The following is a 22,738-nucleotide window of genomic DNA, read 5'->3' on the forward strand; positions in this document are numbered from 1 at the left end:
TCTCTCTCTCTGTCTCTCTCTCTCTCTCTCTCTCTCTCTCTCTCTCACACACACACACACACACACACACACGCACGCACACACACGGAAAAAGAATGAAGTGGGCTTTGATCTGGCCTTTCATTGCAAGCTTAACTGTTCATCTCACTAACAAAAAGCTTCTGACTTAGACTTATTACTTGAATCCTTCTTATGACACAGAAAGCAGTGACAATCACAGTCACTTGTAAGACCCCTAAGTGCTTTAGTTTGTTACCAACTATTATGAAGTTAGGGGCATGCCCCAAAGTAGTAAAAACAAACAAACTCTTGATTGATTAGCCATAGATCACTACAGTCATGAGTCCAAATGAGGCTGGGGCTTTATGGGTATGCTCTGAAACTGACATCTTAACTTTCCTTTTTGTCCTTACTTTGAATTTCTCCATCTCTTCCCCTCTCTTTTTCTCTCCCCCATCTCCCCTTTCCCACTTCTCTCCTACATACAATTCTGTTTCAAAAATCATTTAGGGCTGGAAGACAGCTGAGAAGTGAAAGTGCTTGCTAAGCAAGACCGGCCCAGCCCAAGGACATGAGTTTGATCCCCAGAACCCATGGTGTGAGGAAGGCACCAGCTTTCAAAAACTGTCCTCTGACCCATACATGTGTGCACGTGTGTGTGTGTGTGCATGTACACACACTTGCGAACACATGTATGCACACACAGTAATAGAAATGAAAAATTACCAGAATTAGTCAGTGGAAAGATAACCTTATCAGTGTGCCATTAAAAAAAAAAGATTCATTTTGTGCATGCATGTAAATATTTGCTTGCATACATGTTTGTGCCTGGTACTTGTTAAGGCATTATATCCCTGGAACTGGAGTTACAGGCTGTTGTAACCAACCATGTGGGTACTGGGAACTGAATTAGGGTTCTCTGTAAGATCATCTCTCCAGTCCTGGAAGAATGCTATTTTTATATTGTTATTTGTCATAAGTCCTAGTTTCAAAATTCATATTGGAAGTTTCAGGGAATCACATTGCAAACGTCTACTTTTGGTAGTTTTCAATTTGAGTTCATTGTTTAGCTGTGAGTCCATAGGGTTGTGGCTTCCTCTTCTTTCTGGTACATATTTATGTTTGGAATTTGTGGTGTGGCAGCAGAGCGAGAAGGCAGGCAGGAATAAAGCGGAGCACTTGGGGGAAGTAATGGAGTGCTTTAAGATGGCTCACAGAGGAAAAGGAATGCTCTGGTCCGTACATCTTCACCGACTTTGAGGTATTCTTCCACTCTATCGGTTGCAGAAAGCTGATAACGCAAATGACTTTCCTTTCACAAGGCAGATCAATTATCTAGCAGGATCTAGGGCTTCACTGCCCAATGGACACACTGAGTTTGCACCCATTTGCAAATTCCTTTAATTCACATTTACTTAAATATGTTTGAAAAGTTTGTTCTTTTGCTTCTGGGTGACACGAGGTAGTAAGAGAGTAAGAGCTTTTGGACTGGATACAGTGACTTAAATGTAAGCCGGGTCTTTGTGCATTGAAGGAAAGTGGCAATGGATGGGAAAGGACTGCGGCTGGGTGAAAGGGAGGCTGCAGAGGGACAGCCTCTTGTCTTGTTTCTCTTCTTCCCCTTTCCCACCTCTTCATGACGTCAGGGAAACTGACATGAGGCCCCCTAATGTCTCACATGAAGTTGAGGGGAGGGTGTTTAAAACCTTTACAAAACAATCAGATCAAACAGAAACACCACAAAGGGAATGCTACAAAGGGAAGACAGCTCCTCAACTGATTTATCTAGGAATCTTCAAATCATTTGCACAATCTGAAGTTTTACTTTAAAAATGATCTCCATTGACAGTCGACACAATCCACCATATAAACAAACTGAAAAAAAAAACCCAAAATCATCTCATTGGATGCTGGAAAAGCCTTTGATACAATAAAACATTCCTTCATGATAAAGGTCTTAGAGAGAGCAGGGATACAGGAGCATACCTAAACATAATAAGGCAATATACAGTAAGCCAACAGCCAACATAAAAACTAAATGGAGACAAACTCAAAGTGATCTCATTGAAATCAGGAACAAGACAAGGTTTTCCACTCTCTTCATGTCTATTCAGTTAGTACTTGAGGTTCTAGCTAGAGCAATAAGACAGCAAAAGGAGATAAAGGGATACAAATCAGAACAGAAGAAGTCAGACTCTCACTATTTGCTGATGATATGATAGTTTATATCAATGACCCCAAAAAATTCTACCAAGGAACTTCTACAACTCATAAACACCTTCAGTAATGTAGCAGGATACAAGATTAAATAAAAAAATCAGTAGCCTTCTTTACACAGATGATAAATGGGCTGAGAAAGAAATCAGAGAAACATCACCCTTCACAATAGCCACACATATCATAAACTATCTTGGAGTAACTCTAACAAGTGGAAGAATGACAAGAACTTTGAATCTTTGAAGAAAGAAATTGAAGAAGACACCAGAATATGGAAAGACCTCCCATGCTCTTGGGTGGGTAGATTTAACATAGTAAAAAATGGCAATCTTACCAAAAGCAATCTACAGATTCAATGCAAGGCCCATCAAAATCCCAGTAAAATTCTTCACAGACCTCAAAAGAACAATACTCAACTTCATATGGAAAAGCAAAAACCCAGGATAGACAAAACAATCCTGCATGATAGAGGAACTTCTGGAGGCATTGCGATCCCTGACTTCAAACTCTACCACAGAGCTACAGTTCTGAAAAGTATGTATTATTAGCATAAGAACAGACAGGAGGACCAATGGAATTGAGTTGAAGACCCAGATATCAGTCCACACATCTACGAACACCTGATCTTTGAAAAAGAAGCAAAAAATATAAAATGGAAAAAAGAAAGCATATTTAACAAATGGTGCTGGCATAACTGGATATCAACATGTAGAAGAATGAAAATAGACCCATATCTATCACCATGCACAAAACTCAAGTCCAAATGGATCAAAGACCTCAACATAAAACAAATCACACTGAACCTTGTAGAAAAGAAAGTGGGAAGTACACTTGAATGCATTGGCACAGGAGATCACTTTCTAAATATAACCCCAGTAGCATAGACACTGAGAGCAACAATTAATAAACGGGACCTTTTGAAACTGAGAAGCTTCTGTAAAGCAAAGGACATGGTCAACAAAACAAAACGGCAGCCTACAGAACGGGAAAATATCTTTACCAGCCCCACATCAGAAAGAGGGCTGATCTCCAAAACATATAAAGAACTCTAGAAATATGTCATCAAAAGAACAAATAATCCAATAAAAAGATGGGATACAGACCTAAACAGAGAACTCTTAACAGATGATTTTAAAATGGCTGAACGACACTTAAAGAAATGCTCAACATCCTTAGTCATCAGAGAAATGCAAATCAAAACAACACTGAGATTCCATCTTACACCTGTCAGAATGGCCAAGATGAAAAACATTGATGACTACTTATGCTGGAGAGGATGTGGGGTAAAGGGACACTCCTCCATTGCTGGCAGGAGTGCAAACTGGTATAGTCACTTTGGATATCAGTAGGGCGATTTCTCTGAAAATTAGGAAACAACCTTCCTCAAGACCTATCAACACCACTTTTGGGTATATACCCCAAGAATGCTCAATCATACCACAAGAACATGTGCTCAACTATGTTCATAGCAGTATTATTTGTTATAGCCAGAACCTAGAAACAACTTAAATGCCCCTCAACCTAAGAATGGATAAAGAAAATGTGGTACATTTACATAATGGACTACATAGCAGAAAAAAATAATGACATCTTGAAATTTGTGGGCAAATGGATGGATCTAGAAAACATATTGAGTATGGTAACCCAGACCCAGAAAGACAAATGTAATATGTATTCACTCATGCGTGTCTTTTAGACATAAAGCAAGGAAAAACCAGCCTACAATTCACAATCCCAGAGAACCTAGACAACAAAGAGGACCCTAAGAGAGACATACATAAATCGAATCTACATGGGAAGTAGAAAAAGACACGATCTCTTTAATTAATAGGGATCATGGGGATCAGGGGTGTGGATAGAAGGGGAGTGGGGGAGGAAGGGAGGGGAGTGGAGAAAAAAATATATAGCTCAATAAAAACAATAAAAAAATTATCTCCAAAGTATATTTTTGGCATGTTTGTCAAAAATAGGATGGCACTAAGTGCCTGATGCTGAGAAGGACGTCAGCGGGAGGAGTGGGAACGAGACAAGGTAAGAGGGGTGAGGACTAGAATCTGTTATATATTTGTATGAAACTGCCAAGGAATAAATAATAAACTTAAGTTTCAAAAGGATTACTGAAAAGAATTAAAGCTTGTGGACAATAGTTCTCCACGATGCTGCTCTATATTTTCTCAGAACCTGTCATCCCAGATAAATAGAATCTCACTTAAACATGCATAGCCCTGGCTAGGGCACTAGGTGTGGATGGAACTATGGAGTGACTCTCCAGCACTGTCCCCTCACAGCCTCTGGGGCTGCAAATCCCATGTTAGTGATTTAGCTCCTATGGAGGTCTCTAGGCCAAGTGCTCTTACCACTGACCCATCTTCCCAGGCCCCACAGATGGAATTCTTGATTTCCCCCACAGCAATGTATTCAACTTCCAGTCTGCTCTGTCACAGCAGGTGTTCCTACTAGCCTCTGGTTAGAACAATTCACGGGTTCATCTTGACTCTTCAATTTCCTTCCATTCTTAATTCCAGCTGACAGGGCAGTTCTGTCTGTTATTCCCTGAAATGCTAATGTACCTTCATTAACTTCTTTTTCCAGTTTCACTGTCAGCATCAACCACTGAATAATATTAGCTAACAGCAGTACTTATTGGCATACGTAGTTCATGTACATAGTTCACCAAACCACTGGAGATGGAGACTGTTGGATATGCTGTAGGATGGGTAGAAGAGATTACCAGTGCCTTTTCAATAAGTGCTGGCATTATTCAGCTTCTTGTCTATCTCTGTGAGAGACAGGCTTGAAATATCTTTGACTAGGTACGTGTCACTCCAAAGAGATAGATATTTCCTTGTAATGGGCTGGTGATGACACAGATGTTTCTTGTGCATAATTATTCAAAGCTTTCCTGTTGGTGTAAATGATTTTATCTTCTGGAAAATATGAACCTTTTTAAGCCCAACTCTTTATCTGAATTGGTTTCAAAACCATAATCAGCTCCCTGGATAATTCATGATAAAAAATTCATTTGACACATTCATTTTGTATTTGCATATGATTTATGATAGTTTTGAAAATTATATTTTCACAGCGCCACCTTCATTCCAATATCTAGATTGAGGCACAGAAATCATCAGGGTCACAATGTTGAATGAATAACCGAGTCAGTATCCGGTCCCTGGTTGACTGATCTACCATGCCCAGCCCTCAATGGACTGCCTATGGTGTGCCAGTAAACCATGGCAACAAAAGCTAAGGCTGTGTCTTTTCTTGATGACCACAGCTGCCACATCTGACTTCTGTCTGTGCTATCACCATGGGTCATTCTTTCAATGATTTTACATGATGCTTAAATATAATCTTCCTAAGGGCACATTATACCACCCTCCACCTTCGTCTCCCCCTTCCCCCTAGCCACACATATTTGTTTTCACTTCTAGGAATGCATGTAGTTCTTTCCTGATTCAAGAGTCGGATATCTGTGGACACTTTCATGGTGATCCTTTCTTGTGTCTCAGCTTAGAATAATTTTTTCAGTTATCCTTGGACTTCAGCTTATATATCTTTTGCAAAGAAGCCTCTCCAGGCTCCTAGACATATGGGATTCTCTGCTGCACTAACCAAGGGTAGCCAGCCAGCCTTCCTTCTGACAAATCTCTCTATGGAGTTCTGCCTACCCTTGAGTTTGCTATGTACCAGGCTGACCTCAAACTCCCAGAGATCCTCCTGCCTCTACCTCCAGAGTGCTGGCATTAAAGACATGTGCCACCACACCCAACCTCACCTTGAGTTTTTGCAGCAGTGTTATTTATGGCATGAACTCACCAATTAGGCTAGCCTGGCTGGCTAGCGAGCCCTAGGAATCCTGTCTCTGTCTAGCTAAATGCTTGAATTACAACCTTGTGCCACTAGGCCCAGCTTTTCAATTCAGGTTCTGTGCAACAAATGATGGCAAGCACTTTAATGATGGAGCTGTCACCCTCCCTCGCCTTTTCTTCCTTTCCCTCCCACTCCCTTCTCTCTCTCCTCTCCTTTCCACTTCCTTCCTTTTCTTTGCTTGAGTCAGGGTCTTACACTGCAACCCAGGGTGACTTAGAACACACCAGGGAGTCAAGACTGGCTTCAAACTTGTGGCAATCTTCCTGCCTCGGTCTCCCAAGGGCTGGGGTTATGGCGTGAGAGCTGGTGTGCACAGCCTCGTGTTTCATTTATCTGATGGTAGTTAGCTATTTTTTCATAACTCCAGGGCTCATTTCATATCGATAGGTTGCTGGGTAGCCAAGTAGCTTGAGGCACGATTAAACTCTGTGCCAACCATCCTTCCCCCAAACCTCACTGGAAATTCTGTTTTATAGAAGAGAGGATTTTGAGACTGATGCTGACCTCATAATTTATATATGACGCTCTGGCCAAACACTGCCTTATCTTAGTACCATCTATCCACTCAGTAAAGAAGGACTTGGAGCATTCTGGATCTCATTTGAAGTTACAGGGACTCACGGAGAGCCTTTATCTTTGTTAGAATTTACTTTACACAAACCCAGCACATGCAAAGCAATTGTGGGGGTAAGTGACGAGCTATTAATTGTAGACAGTGAATAGGAGCAGAGCCAAATCACTGTCCTCGCAGATGACAGAGGAGGACGTGACACCACTTTAGATCACCTTTCTGTGCTCTTCTGCTGTGCATGAACAGAGCATGACTTTGTGGGCCTGCTTTCCCTGGAAGACCCTCTGACTATTCAAAAGACTATATCCCAAAGGGACTCAAGGCTCGGTAAGGCCGACAGCTATCTGTGCGCCTGTGGTTCTCAGTTTAACTCCACAATGAAATTTTAAGTCGACATCACTCAGCCCTGACTTTGATAAAAATCTAAAGCATTGTAAACTCAGAATACTTTGTGTGGACCGTTTCTCCTTGCAGTGGGAGTGAAATGAGTTTATCTTGCATTTCTGCGAAGCTTTCTTTCCTTTACTTCAACAAGTTTGGCAGAGCCTTCCAATGAAAAGTTCACTTCATTAAAAATGACCTTAATGGACTTAACATATATTGGTGGTGACAGGGTCCATGCTTTATTTTGGCACACAAGGACCCCATTAATTTGTCTTTGTCACTCTCTAGGGCTCAGCTGAGCAAGAGCTCAGAGTTAACTTTCTGAAGGCAGCTACGGAGTGAGCAACAGAGCTGATGGTGGGAAGGGATGATGAATATAGGACTTCTTGGATGGCAGGGAAGGTCTTTACTGACCACATGAAAATGGCTCTGTCTGTGTTTTTGACTATATTATTGATTTTGCTGTCTCTGTGCATGCTGGGAGCTATCAGTGGGGACCGTGTGTATTAACTCAAGAGTAGGAGAAGGCTGCTTTTCCACGGGAGCAGTTTCTGAACCTTCCTTACTCATTTTTACAATTTTTCATACATTTATTATTAATTAAATTGCAAAAAAACAAACAAAAAACCTATCCTTTGTATGTTAGGATAAACTCTGGACTGAGTTAAGAGTGTGGGACACATGAGTTTTCAAGGAGCTGCAGGCTGAGTTTCAGGATAAATCTTGTCATTCTTAAATGGTCTTAGAACAAGATGTTTTTATAATGGGTTCTTACAAATAGATTTGAAGTCTTGAAGATTCTATAGGAATCAATGTTCTGAGAAAAGGTATTATGGCAACAAGTATTATATTTAACATGGCCTGTACTGGCTACTTTGCATATGATAATCCTCATAATCCCTATGATGTATAGACTACAATGTTCAGTTCACAGTTGGGGAAATGGAGGCTTATGGGGTCAGTCATCTGCCCAGACCTATTGTTGCTAATAGAGACCCAAGTTGGGGTGCATCACTGCTCTGTGTGGAGAGATAGCTGACTTTTAAACTTCAATCCTAGCAGAGCTAAATCCATGTTAGGGCATATAAATACATGGCCCCACTCCTCACCAACTCAGAGGTGGCAGCTGGAGGTATTTGAGAGGAAAAAAGCAACTTTAGGAAACCATATTATTATTTTTTGTCCGATTTCAGCACACAGGTTTGTGTACTGAGGAATAAACAGCGACAGAAATGTGTAATTATATGCCGCGGAAGACCCAGTCATCTTTACCCAAGTAATAACTTTGATATTAATGCCATATTCAAAGAAACTCTATCATAATCTGCCAACTATTAGTTCACATCAACATATCCCTCCAAACCTCCATAGTATATATATATATTAATTTCATCTATTTATTTTTATCACTTATTTACTATGACCTATCAGCTTCACTATTCTGATATTTTAGCCCAGAGACAGATATAATTCTAATAGGTAGTGCAGAACTGGGGTTCTAATGTCAATCATACCACACATATCAAAACATCAAATAACATTTCCTTTTTGATTAATTTGTTTGATTATTTTATGTGCATGAGAGTTTTACTTGCACGTCTGCGTGTGTACTCTATGTGTACCTGGTGGCCACAGAGGTCAGAAGGGAGCATCAGAAGATGACTGGAGTTATAGACGTGGGTCCTGGGAATTAAATCTAAGTCTTCTGGAAGAACAACAAGTGCTTTTAATCGCTGAGCCCCTGGTGACATTTCTTAATTCATGGAGAGCGCATCTATTTAATTTGGGGATACATGGCCAATATTTAAATTTGAGTTTTATTGTTTCTCTGATAAGAACACCCAGAGATTTCTCCCTTTTAAAACATTTATTGCTATTTCTTATGTGCATGACTGTTTTGTCTGCATGTGCTTTTGTGTGCTACATGTGTGCCTGGTACCTGCTGAAGCCAACAGATGGCACGGGATTCCCTGGAACTGGAGTGACAGAGAATTGTGAACTGCCATGTGGGAGCAGGGAATTAGACTCAGGTCCTCTGGAAGAACAGTCAGGGATCTTAACCACTGAGCCATCTCTCCAACTCCAACCCTGAGGTTTCTTGAGAGTAAAACCTTAGTTAATAACTTTCGCAGTATCTTATCTACCACAAAGTCGCTGTGCCGAGCAGGTGGCTCATGGGTCAGATTCAGCTCCTGCCGTTGAAGCATGAACGGTCAGCAGGTGCTGAGTTCTTCCAAAGTTATCTGTTGTGAAGTGTGTAACTGTGCATCAACGTCTACTTAATTTCTTGATCTTACATGAAATGACTCTTGATTCTTAAAAGGTCTATTTCTATGCATAGGGAAGATATTCCTTGGCATGGGAGATGGCTCAGTCACTAAAGATTAAGGCACACACACACACACACACACACACACACACACACACACACACACACACACACCAAAACAAGAAAAGAACTCTCTGGTTAATTTCCATGGCCTGAGATTCATGAAGAGAACAAAATCTCAGGTACCTTGTATTGAGAAATGAAAACCACCGCTGTCTATATGCCTCCCTAATGTTTGATTCTCTCTATATTCTTTGCAGAATGAGAATTTATGCCCCACGATGAGATTTCTAACCATTTTTTTAAAGCTGCACATTCTTAAGCACTACGTTAAGAAATTCACACTATCTAACAACTTAATGGGGTATAAATATTAACTAAATATATTGAGATGTAGTCCTAAATGTATTGAAATGCCGTCTCCCACAAGATAAGCAAGGCACATGAGGACTGTAGGATCATCTTGGGGAGCTCTCATTGGTCCTGCTGTTTAAATCAGAATCCTGTGGGTTCCATTCACAGGGAAGAATTTCCTTTGGTTTCTTACTGAGTCAGTCCAGTGGCTAACCTGATGCCACCCGGAATCCAGATACCACTGCTGCTTTCTGACTGTTTTTTCTTTTCCTCTGGCTCACATCAAGGTCCTTCGTGATAAGTTTAAGGCCTGATTGTTACAGTGAAGATTCCAAATGGCTTACGAACCAAATGTGTTGACTGAAAATCTGCTGCGATAACGCAAGAGCTTTAAAGGGCAAACGCATGGCAGAAGGACCACCCTGATCTTACCTTTGAGAGGCAGTACCATGTGGCTCCCCACCTGGTGGGGGTCAGCTATTTGACAAGGGGGTAGTTGATTAATATTAATATTAATTTTAACATATTTGCTATGCAGAACCTGAAAGGACACTGCACGTCACTGCTTACTCTGAACCCATCAGGAAAAACTGCCAGCAACTGAAATTTACATGGAAGCACTGAGCTTCCCCTGAATGTGGTATTAATTCTGGCTTTCTCTACCTGAGATGTTTTGCTTTAGACTCCAAAGTCTAGAAAGACAAAGTCAGAGTGCTGGTGCATCTCGGTCTTACTTTTGTGTGTTGTAAATACATCTCCTTCAAAAGCTGCCCTCTAGGACATTAGGGGTTCTGTTCGCTCTTGGAGGCGCTAAGGAGACAAACATTTTCCTTCCCATGCCATGTCAGCCCAGCCAGAGGAAGAGCAACGCTTCCTTAAAAGTCCTGGAGATCACCATCGCACGGGATGTTATCACTTTGCCAAGAAACTGAGCTGTCAAACGGCAGAGATGGTGATCTATACATCTCAGCTAAGACTGAAGGCAAGGGGGGGATCTATCAGTAATCAGTTATTTCTTCCCGGTCCAAATACCCAATTGAACAGTCACACTGCAGTTTCGAACTCCCACAGAATCAAGTTACTTCTGACGATTTAAAGGGGATTCTTTTAACGACTAGGTGTACCCCACTTGGTTTGTTGTTGTTAAAGCTAAGAAAAGAGCACAGTTCAAAAGCAGCAGAGAAAAGTTCCCCTGGCACTTCCTCCTTTACCCTGCCTAGTGTTAGCAGCACTACCACCTCAGAGAAACCAAACTCCTCAGAATATTAATTGCAGATGTTTATTTTCAACCACGCTTGCACAAGGATTTCTTTAAAATGTTTTTGTTGACAGCCTTATGTATTTATCTAATGAGCTTCCATCACTCTAGTCACCATCCTGGTTTCTTATTTCTTCTTTCCTTTCCCAAAGAAACCTTTCTTCCCAGCATGCCCTCCTCCTCCTATCGTGTGTGTGTGTGTGTGTGTCTGTCTGTCTATCTGTCTGTCTGTCTGTCTGTCTGAGACACACTGACCTTAATTGGAGTTTTTTTTTTTAATTTTTTGACAGTGGGGGTGGGAGGTAATTTATCCAAGCAAGGGCCACTGATTAGTGATTACACTGCTGAAGAAAATGACATTTCCTCCAAACAACTGTTAATGGCCAATAGTCCCTCTAGGAGCATGGAGGTGCATAGGCCCCTTCACAGCCATGATGGAAGGTTTATTGGCCCAATCGTGATGCTTCCGTCTCCTATGGTTAATCATGGCTATGGTGAGCTCCTGAGTGCATTGGCTGTGCCCTGTCCAATGACTTCTGTTTGTTACACATTTCACCATCCTCTGGCTCCTACAGTCTCTCCACCGTCTCTTCCTCTGTGCTTCCTGAGTCTTGGATGGGTGATAATGCAGGGATTAAAGTAGAACAAAGATTCTTTTGATTCTTCAGGTGACAACTTTGGAGAAGAGTTTACTGTATTTATTTTTATAACTGTCTATAATGGGTTTCATTCAAGAAAGTCCTGAATCTGCTTATTTTTCAGCTTGGCGTTTGGATTATATTTGTGTTATCTTACTCAATGGGAGAAAGAAAAACTCCTTGCTTAAAGATTCCTATTGGAGCTGGGGAGACGGCTCAGCAGTTAAGAGGGTTTTCTGGTCTTCCAGGGGATCCAAGTTAGGCTCCCAGAATTCACATCAGATGGTTTATACTGGGGGACCTTATATGGCATGGCTTACATCTGATGGCCTCTGTGGATAACTGGTCTCATACCCCTTCTGCACGTAAGATTTAAAAAAATAATAACTTTGGGACTAGGGAGAAGGCTCAGTAGCAAGAACACTTTCTGCTCTAGCAGAAGATCCTGACTTGACTCATAGCACCTACATGGTGGTTCATAATTGCAGGTAAGTCTAGGTCCAGGGACTCTAACTCCTTTCTGACCTCCAAGAACAACAGGCACACGATACACAGATATACATATAGTCAAAATACTCATACACATAAAATAAGATTCTTGCTATTTGTTACCAAGATAATCAGTTAAAATTGTGTTTGGGGGAAAAGCCAGCATAGAGGTATGGATTCTCATACACGGGCTCACAATTCCATTTCTGTATACACAGATAACGCGTTTGTCACAGCCTGTTTCCCTATAATACATTTTCTGTTGTTGAGGAACAAAATGGAATCTCAGAACACTTTCGTGCTGTTTCTGGAAGTGCTGGGGTCTCTGTCACTGATCCGCAAACTCCAAGCCTCAGCTGAAACCTAACATGATGAATCTATATCATGCAAAATGATCCAGTCTGCATGCTTATTTCAGTGCTTCTGGGAGATATATCCGGATTCGCAGAATCCACACGATATTTAGGTTAGTGGAACTACAATGTGAGAATATTCTTGTGTTCTTCAATATTTTACTTATTTCTTGGCAATTCAGTTTTTTTTTGTCTTTTAGCATAGCTTTCTTCTAAACATATCTTAGAGAGATTGCCTTCCAACATACTTCTGGCTAACGCTAAGCCATTTTTTCTTTCATTTTGGGGTTATTAGGAATATCTGACACTCAGTAAGGACATTTCCATATGCTAACAGTGATTTTCCTGTATTTATTTAGTGAGACAGGCTGTTGATAATATTTTCACTTTCCATATGGGAAAATCAGTGGTATTTGTTGCTTTCCTGTATAACTTGCTCAAGCCTGTGGCAGCTAGTGCAAGAGATAACTGTTCTCGACCTCTGTTCCCTCCAGCCTCAGAGCAGCAGTTCAGAGCTGACAGCTGCAGCTTCTACACATGACTGTTTAATTTAACCAATGCGAGTCTCTTTGGTGGGGGAAGAACGGCTTGCTGACAGTATATCATTTTTTCATTGTGCTTTGGAGAGTAATTATGGTTGTTATACACATTTGGAAGCATGTCTATGTGGTTTTCTTTTTTTTTTAAAAAAAGAAGGAATTAAGACCATGCAAAATTGTGTTTTTAAAATTCAAAAGCAATTAAAAAATATGACACTTAAAGAGCTTTCTGAGGGCTCAGCACATTGAACATGTAAGATGTGTTAAAATGTGGAAAACATGGAGCTTTCATTACCTGATTCTACAGCTGTCATTTGTTTCATTTTGGTATTAATATAATTGTTGTCCCGAACATAACTGTATACATTTCCTTTGCGTTAAATTGGCACTCCAATTATAACCTACTTCAACTCAGATTAATCACGCCAAGATGGCAATTCCATTACACGAAGAGTGAAATTTAATGACTTAATTTTATTTGGCTATAATTTCAATGGCTGAAAGTGTGTTGAGCTGCTTTATGGGTTTTTATGAAAATTAAGCATAATGCATGTTAATTGGAACATTAGTGGAAAACGCATACCATAAAATATGCATGATCATGGTCTGTGAAATGCTTCTGCATAAGCATTTAATTCCACTTCCAGGTTTCACTGGAGTGGTATCGACTAATCAGAAAGAAGTATAATCATTAGATGCAATATGCTTTTACTTAGTTTTAAACCTTGTTCTATTATTTAACATTAGTCAGGATGCAGCATTACAGGCAGATACGCCTTAGACCAGATGGCAGAACCTAACCTATAAGGGGAGCAGATTGTTTACATGAAACAATACGCAGTTTGAGGAGTAATCCGAGCCAGTGATGCGACACTTTTCTTGTCTCAGACAAAACCTGAATAGATGCAGGGTCAAGGACCCTGACATCTTCCTCATCAACGAGATCTGTCAAATTAGGTCCTGACTGGAGACCGGGTCTTGGCCAGAGAAGGAGGGGAAATGTCTTCGTCTATTTGATTAAAGATTGTCTTGTGACCTTCAGCCATCTTTTCTTCAAAATTCTGTCACCTTCAGTTGCTTCTTCTTAATTTATTTTTTACTGTGGTAACTTTAAAATAAGAAACAAGTTATGTTTAATTTAACTGCTCTCCTAAGTAAAATGTGTTATTTAATGATATGTCATTTTTAAAATTTTTTTTTCACTTTTTATGTCTGGAAAATCAAGCTGTTTGGTACAGATGATTTACAAGTGAACATTGATTATTGAAATTTCTTGAAACTCAGTGTACAGATGAAAGGAAGCTCTGCCTCAGCACCCCCCCTCTTCCCAAACACTGCCTCTCAGAAAGCCCGTCAAGTGGCAACCCCTCTGCCTAAGAAGACCATGCCTACAGGGTATTTAAGACCTGATCTATAGACTGTCCAAGTGATTTCTCTCCTGCCTTTCTGTGAATCACCTGGGACTTTGCTCTGTTTATGAAAACCTGGTCTTACTAATTCAGCTGGATTTGGCTCATTGCATCAGTGGAGAACCCCCTCCACAACCAGGGATTCAAAAACACTTATCATCCAGGAACACAGTTTTACATCCTAAAAAATTATATCAAATTTAGACTCAAACAGAATAAATTGGAGAAAAGAATGCATTTGAATATCTTCATTTATATCTCTAGTAAAGTTTACACCTTGGCCTGAATTTGAAAATTATTATATCCTATGTGCTCTACTGTGAATTCCTGAAGGTTGGATCGTGTGTCTTGTATGTTCCTAACTCATATGGACCCTAGTATCTACAGTAAAGTAATTTAGAAAGGCGTCACACTGAGAAATGACTTTTACCAAATATGGGCTGGATCAGAAAAGTGCATTCCCCTGCGTAAATGCAATGCAACAGATATGCCTGTTAGTGTCTGCAGTGGAGTCAGCGTGTGTGGATCTGGCTTCTCTGTTACTTCTCTGGAGTCTGTGGGAAATCTGGGCTTACTGGTCCAGATTTCATAGCTTATAAACAGAACTTGCATAGAACCATAAGTAACTGGGTAAAACCCACCATCTTTCCAATGAAGAGGTAAAGCTATTACATGCCTTTTACCTTTATACATTTTATTTACTCCTATTTGTTAATAGCCATACTATAAAGTTCAGAGATAAGGAGGATAGAATGCTGTGTCCAGATTTCATATCAAATCTGTCAGTCTGCCTGTCTGTCTTTCCTTCCATCCATCCATCCATCCATCCATCCATCCATCCATCCATCCATCCTCCCATCCATCCATCCATCCATCCATCCATCCATCCATCCATCCATCCATCCATCCATTCATCCTCCCATCCATCCATCCATCCATCCATCCATCCATCCATCCACCCACCCACCATCCATCACTGTACTGAAGATTAAACCCAGAGCCTTGCTAGGGAAGCAAGTACTCTACCACTAAGCTACATTCCCAGCCCGTCTAGTCTCTTTTATACCATCAGCCTGGGATTTCTCACCTTTGGCTCCTTGTCAAAGGAAAAAAATTACAGGAGAGGACAAGCACTCTATTTGTTTCTCCCCATGTAGGGCAAAACTGAAAAATACTTTGATTCAGATAGGAAGCATGCAAGAAAGCTCTAAATCTCATGTGAATGCAATCAAAGTTTTGACCAACACTTGGCAACAGATCCAGCTCTAACTGGAGTGCCCAGAGGGCTTACGCCCCCTTGAGAAGACAGTTAAACATAGCTTAGACTCCATGAAAGCCACAGCAAGGAGACTCCACTGAGTCCCTTCAGAAGAAGATTCCCCATACTGGACTTACGAGGGCTCTTCAGACACAGCAGCTCCTTCGTCTAGCTCCTGGGCTTGCTTGAACCATGGCAGCTTGGCCTCTACTGGAAGTTTCTCTGAGAATAAATACAGGGAGAAGGGAAGAGGTTAGGAACTACCTGAGGGTTCATGGCAGCTCTTCCTTCTTAGCAGGTCTAGTTTTGCAGCAGATGTAGAAGTCATGTTGATAATTGCAAACCATTATTATTGTGGCAAAGAGCTGTCTTTGAGGACAGTTGTGTCAAGATGACTGGCTAGCGGATTGAAGGATTGCCTAACACTTGTGTCTATACATATGCTTCCCATGTGGAATGGCAAAGTTCTTTTATTATGAAAGTCCCAGTGTTAGGATTACTGACGATAATCATACAGGGACTCAATGAGGCACTGTTGACACCTTTTAAAATAAACACAAAGCACAGTCACCGACACTGGGGGTATTGTTATGGTTTTGCCTTTTGGCTAAGTGTGATCTTATGTTGCATTATCAAAACCAAACAAACCACCAAGCTGAAATTTGTAAAACACTGTTTTAAAGTTCTGATTTATTCAATATCTGCCCCCCCAAAGTTCAATAACAATGGAACATGTGCAACTGAAGGTCCATAAACCATGATTTGATGTGTTTTACCTCTTCATCTAGCTTTGGGCAAACAACTCAAACAAGCTTCTTAAGTGCTTCCTGGGGAAAATGTGGAGGAGAAAAAGAAAAACCTAGGGAGGTTCTAACTGCCCCTATAGAAGTAACTGCCAAGATTCTCATTTCTGACATATTTATTAAGGTCATTTATGGGCATATTTGCCTTTATAGTAGGAGCCAGTGAAGTTCTGTCACCATTGTTTAACATATAATTGCAAAGATGAAAGAAATATATCCACAAATGCATGCACCATGGAATCATGTAGTTATTTTAATGATGCTTACAGAGTCAAGATCACTACTTAGCTGTGCAAAATCCAGATTTTTATTCTTGGTAGTTAACTACAGACAGATTTCTTCCCTCCAAAGCTGCGTGGTAAAGATAGAACTAATAAATAATTGTCTATTTTGAGTTGGGTTTTTGCCACTTGTCTTCTATTTGCAGCCATTGCTTGTAGCTACAAAATATAGTAAGAAATGCCTGTCTGCCAAAGCCGAGATGACTGGCTCATGGGTGGGGGCACGAGCATCATTTTACAGCTTGACCATCCACCGGTTCGAGGACAGCCAGTGTGACAAAGTGTCCAGCGTGGCACCCACAGTAGGCTTGTCCTCTGCTCACTTGAGCCCAGTGCCTGTGGCCATCTCATCTGACACTTGAAGGCACTGATGCTGCCTGGAGGAACCCAGCATGCAGCAGGGAGCGGGTCAAGACCCTCTTACTCCGTGGTTCTCGCAAGCTTCCCATTTCCATTATTCGTGATCCCCCATTTTACAGAAGAACAAACTTACAGAAAGGTTATTAAGAATAATCAGGATTTCCGGTATGCCTTTTTCTTTTTCCTTTTAGACTATTAAGAGCTCACAATGCTACTCATTCAAATAATAAGTGTAGCATAGAGCTACTTCGTGGCTGATTTTCATAGAAATGTAACGTACCAAAGATACAATATAAAGAAAGAAATGGGAGCTGTCCTTGGCACTAAAACTTAGAATGACATCGTATAACATTCTGAACTTCCAAATGGTTGGGGATTCTGAGTTTTCCTGTTTCATTAAAACGCCAATACTGACATAAAAAGGAGATCAATAATCACACTAATATGAATGATCCAGTATAATTATAATGCCTCTTGATTAAGTAGATTTTTCCTAATTATTTAAAATTAAATAATTTCTGACATCTATTAAATTCAGATATATGTCACAGTTCTATGTCAAATTATACTTCTGGAATTCAGTCACATTTTAACTTTCAATCTAGAAAGTAACAATTTTCCATTTTCTCGGTTTGAGGTCTGTGGTTTCCCAGCATATGTCAGGCTCAGCAAAGTAGAAATATTTGGATTTGTTCCTTGTTTTTAAAAGTAAGAAACGAGATAGTAAATTACGAATATATATGTGCATATATGTGAACATATAGAAATATATATACAATCTCCCTTTATGAAGATGAATCTAACATTTTTCAGTAATGATTTTCAAACAGTTTTATGAGTTGGAAGACAAGTGTATATATAGATTTCTACATGTGCTACTTCATAAAGGATGTAGTCAAGATCATCTGAACTGGCAATAATTATATTAAATGAAATAAGCCAGACTCAGAAAGACTAATACAAATGCATGCTTTATCTTACAGAGCACAGACACAGACACACACAGACACACACAGACACACACACATACACAGACACACATAGACACACAAACACACAGACACACAGACACACACACACACACACACACGATACTGAAACACAGAACTATTTTGGCAGAGAAAATGGACCAGTGCCTGGGACAGGGAGGCACTGTGCTGGGTGAATAAGTGTAGGTTACAATGATATATACAGACATAAACACACACATGCATGTGTATATACTTATATGAATATATATGAATAATATATGTAAATGAAAATGCCATAGTGAAAATCATCATTTTGTTTAAAACTAAAAATATTGTAAAATAGGATGAAAAAAATTGAAAATGTAACGAGAACCAAGTCTATTTAATATAGTCTGTGTTATGAAGATTCATTGCTAAGAACTTTTGGGATCTTAGAAAACAATCCAAGGAGATGTGAGGGGCCCAAATGCCTGTCTTCATGGAGGGAGGGTGAAGGGCCCCCATCCGGTTACCTCTGGGCTTGTAGCAGGGCGTGGGGATGATGCATTCTTCTTTTATGTGGGGCTTGGTTTTCGCACTGCAGCCCCCGGTGTGCATTCCTCGGTGGTCAATGCAGAGGACCACACGGTACCGGAGGCCCTGGCCACACGTCACCGTGCACTGGGAAGAGATGGCAAGAGAGAGAGAGAGAAGACTCATAGGCAAAGCCCGGTTTACTTTACTTCCCACCCAAGACTTACAGAAGTATACTTATTAAAAATATAGAGTTTCACACATATTTATGTATATGAGTTCTTCAGGTGGATATAAGCCACTTCTTACCAGCTATTTGATCTTTGTTCTGTTTGGATTTCAGAGGTGAAGCTAATTAAATCCTCCTTTAAGCTTTTGTAGGATATATTAATCAGTTGTACTGTGTGCAAAGAAAGACTCAAATACAGTTCCACAAAAGAGACCCAAAGCTACAGTATGCTCAAGGTCAATGGCCCATGGAACTTTAGTTACACTGTGCAGATCTGTCCAAAATGGGAGAAATACTAACTCCTACAAGGATATTAAGAGATGTTAAACTATCACCACAGCTAATGTTTAACACAGCACAGGCAATGCAACTCATTATATTGAAATGGAAAAAAAAATAAAACCCTCATAGGAGCCGAGTCAATGGGCACATGCAGAGAGTGTCTCTGAAAATTCTGCCAGCCCTGGGGTAGGTCTGATATAGGAATGGCTGGCTCTTAAATCTGTCCTGACAGACACAGTGAAGTGTTTTGTTGTTGTTGTTGTGGTTAAAGACACAGTGGTTTGTTTCTACATCTTTCTATATCCTCCATTTTTGTTTTTTACATTGTAAGCAGTAAACCAAGACTAAGTGTGTGTGTGTGTGTGTGTGTGTGTGTGTGTGTGTGTGTGTGTGTGTGTTTGTACAGTACTAAGGACTGAATCTGAACCTGGAGCTTTGGACATACTAGGCAAGTGCTCTACCATTGAGCCATATCACTAGCCTTTTTCTTTTAAAATTTATTCTTCGTTTGAGTTAGAGTTTACCTATGTAGCCCAAACAGGCCTTGAACTTGCAATCCTCTTGAAGCTAGGATTACAGACCTGAGTCACACACACAGCTAAGAATGTTTTAAGCTCAATTATAGCCATGATAATAGTTAACATTGGTAGCATTTGTGGTTTCAATAATTCTATTTCATTTCTATTTTTAACTATTATGCTATTTTCATCTAATCATTTTTCTTCTCAGTGAATATATACATAGTTGTATATTTAAACTCTCCAGACCCACTTTACATAATACAAACATATTAAAAAATTAAATCTGCTGCGCTATCTCATGGACGCAGCTCTCGGAGAGGAAGGTTCCTTCAACCTCATAACTCTTCGAAGGCATTTGCTTCCCAATAGGGAGAAGAAGAAGCGAAGCTGAAGTAACTCGGAGGAAGATTAACAAATGTTTGGTCAGATTGGGCACTCGTCCTCCAGGAGCTAAGATGGCAGGCTTTGAGACCTCAGGCAGAGAAGGATGGTACTGCAACAGAGCACTCAGCGGAGCATGGCGGTGTGAGCTAAGAGTGGACTTACTCTCCTAACGAACAAAGAAAGAGGGCACAGTTACCGGAGACCACTCCTGTGCCAGCCATTTAGGGCAGTCAAAAATGTTGCAGGGCTGCACGACGGGCATCTTAGGGGTGTACATGCATTTCCACTCTTCCACTGAAGTGACATGCCCCTGGATGTCCTCCTCCACACAGGAAACTGCCCGGCTCTGGATGCCCCCCCCACACGAGGAGGAGCACGCGGTCCACGGGGTGGCCTCCCACCTACAGAAGCAAGGGGAGTCATCAGGGCGGACGTGCAAATTGCCAACCCTCCTTAGTGACCTGTCACACCAACCCCGTGCCCTGGGCCGATCACTGCTTCTCCAGAGAACCAAAGCTCTCGCTAGGCTGAAACTTCATCAAGAGGCAGAATTCAACCTTGGCAAGAATGCTTCCTAAGCCTCAAATCTCAGCACAGATATAGGAGGCTACAGTCTGGGGAGCAATCCACCGGATGTCTGGGCTGTCTGTAACCTAGCTACAATGGAGATTCTATCTGCATTCCTCTTTCTGTAGTTTCTGCATATATATGTACACATATATATATATAACACATGCATGTGCATATATTTATATATGTATTAAAGTTTAATTACTTTGCACTAAGTATTTCTGTGAGGTCTAAAGCTAAAATAAGCAACTAATACAAAAGTTTTCCACTTGGGTGGATAGTTTTGTCTTTAATGTTTTGCTTTATCACTTCTGGGTTTTTTGTTTTCTTAAATAGGAGGAGCTCACACATCTCTCCCTATACAACAGCCCTTTCTCTCTCTCTTCTGCAACTGTCAGCTCCACGATTCCACACACTCAGCACAAGCTGGGTGCCTAGACTCTGCTGAGTGTGTGTAAGTTGAGAAACAGAAGTATCAATAATAGTATTATTCTCTAGCTGGTGACAGACCCACAGATGTCCTCCAGTAAGGAACTCCTTGACTTGTAAACATGCTTAGTTGCTTAGTTTCAATTGAAAGGCTTATGGTGACTGAACGGAGATATACTGTTAAGGCAGAAAATGACAAGATTGCCAATGATCCTTAAGAGAACTTAGACTCTTTCTTTCTTTCTTTCTTTCTTTCTTTCTTTCTTTCTTTCTCTCTCTCCTTCCTCCCTCCCTCCTTCCCTTTCCCTCCCTCCCTCCCTCCCTCCCTTCCCTCCTTCCTTCCTTCCTCCTTCCCTCCTTCCCTTTCCCTTCCTTCCTTCCTTCCTTCCTTCCTTCCTTCCTTCCTTCCTCCTTCCCTCCTTCCCTTTCCCTTCCTTCCTTCCTTCCTTCCTTCCTTCCTTCCTTCCTTCCTTCCTTCCAGTTCTGCAGCAATTGGGACCAGATCTTTATCTAATTTTCGTCTCTCCTCTTGTAGATTTAGACATGTGGAACTCCTGTTTACAGGAGTATGGCACTGAGGGAGCCATGATTCTTTCTTACGTGTATTCTGATAGTTAGCATTGGTCTGGAGCTTTAAGAGCTCTTAAAGAATCATGAAAGATCTGATCTCAATGAGAAAGAATCAGAACATCCCGGAGTTGACAGACCTGAATAGCTACATTTTTAAATATTGCACAGGAAGCAGGCAACCCATTATTCTATAAGTAAGTTTAATGTATCTGTGGACTTGATTCTCCTCTGCAGAAACCAGAACGCCACTGTGTTTTTCCTATGTGCTACATTTTCTCTGCATGGTTCAGGTTTAGGCACACCATTGTCTTCACTGCCAACAGCCAAACTTTGCTGCCAAATCTAGCATTTTCCCCAGAGAATATATTTTAAAAAAAGTTACTATGGGGAAACTGAAGTTCTCTAGCCTTTAGCAATTGAATAGAAGTCCTTTCAAGGGAATGAAGTGGTTCTGCAGAGGTCTCCCTACAAAAGGATAAGGTGGCTCTGTCTGCCTTTAGGTTAATCTCTGCATGACTTCCTTCTCAAGGCGGAGAACAGGCCTGGATCAGCCTGAAGATGGGCCGAATACATAAGTATGCACTCATGCTCCATTTAATCTGCTAGTAAAGCAGCAACATTTTAATGGACATTTAATCACCTAGATGATTGCTGTTCTAGAAGGGAAAACATTTTCTAATTGGCACTCTAAAACCTTGAAACTTCACCCCTCATGAAAGGGAGAATGATTAATTTCTGTCTGAATGCTTGCCTGAACCCTGCAATTTCACTAGTGAATGTAGGCCCTCTTCTCGGTATCACGGACCACAGCAAGATAGATGAGGGCAAGACTGTACAGATTCATAGCATGGCTCGAGCTCACAAACTAAGGTCTGTTTGCAAAATAGTGTCACGTGACTCCCCATGTAATAATGAGGCCATAGGGAATTCTGAAGCACAGCGTATTGTTTAGCTATGTTAAAGTCTAACGAAAGATTAGAGACGACATTCTTTTGTCATGAGGTATTAAAACAGTGACCAGGGTGAATACTACAGATAAAAGAAAATATATCAAAAAATATTATCCTAGAAGAATATTAAATAATGTCATAAAATGCACTTGGATTCTAATCACCTTAAATCCACACTATGTTTCGTTTAAGAATTTTTCAAA

General features: G+C 40.7%; 1 protein-coding gene across 1 annotated transcript in view; it reads right to left on the minus strand.

The window, feature by feature from the left end:
- Adamtsl1 (ADAMTS like 1) overlaps positions 1-22,738 on the minus strand; it is a 919,831-nt gene that overhangs the window by 168,205 nt on the left and 728,888 nt on the right. The window contains exons 12-14 of the mRNA XM_050157409.1: positions 20,213-20,417; positions 18,600-18,747; positions 15,810-15,894 (exon numbers count right to left, since the gene is read on the minus strand). Coding sequence (XP_050013366.1) covers positions 15,810-15,894; positions 18,600-18,747; positions 20,213-20,417 — 438 coding nt within the window. The remainder of the gene's footprint in view (positions 1-15,809; positions 15,895-18,599; positions 18,748-20,212; positions 20,418-22,738) is intronic.

The sequence above is a fragment of the Alexandromys fortis genome, unplaced genomic scaffold (assembly GCF_014885135.2).
Source record: "Alexandromys fortis isolate MF-2015 unplaced genomic scaffold, M_Fortis_MF-2015_v1.1 scaffold_64, whole genome shotgun sequence".
Classification (NCBI taxonomy): Eukaryota; Metazoa; Chordata; class Mammalia; order Rodentia; family Cricetidae; genus Alexandromys; species Alexandromys fortis.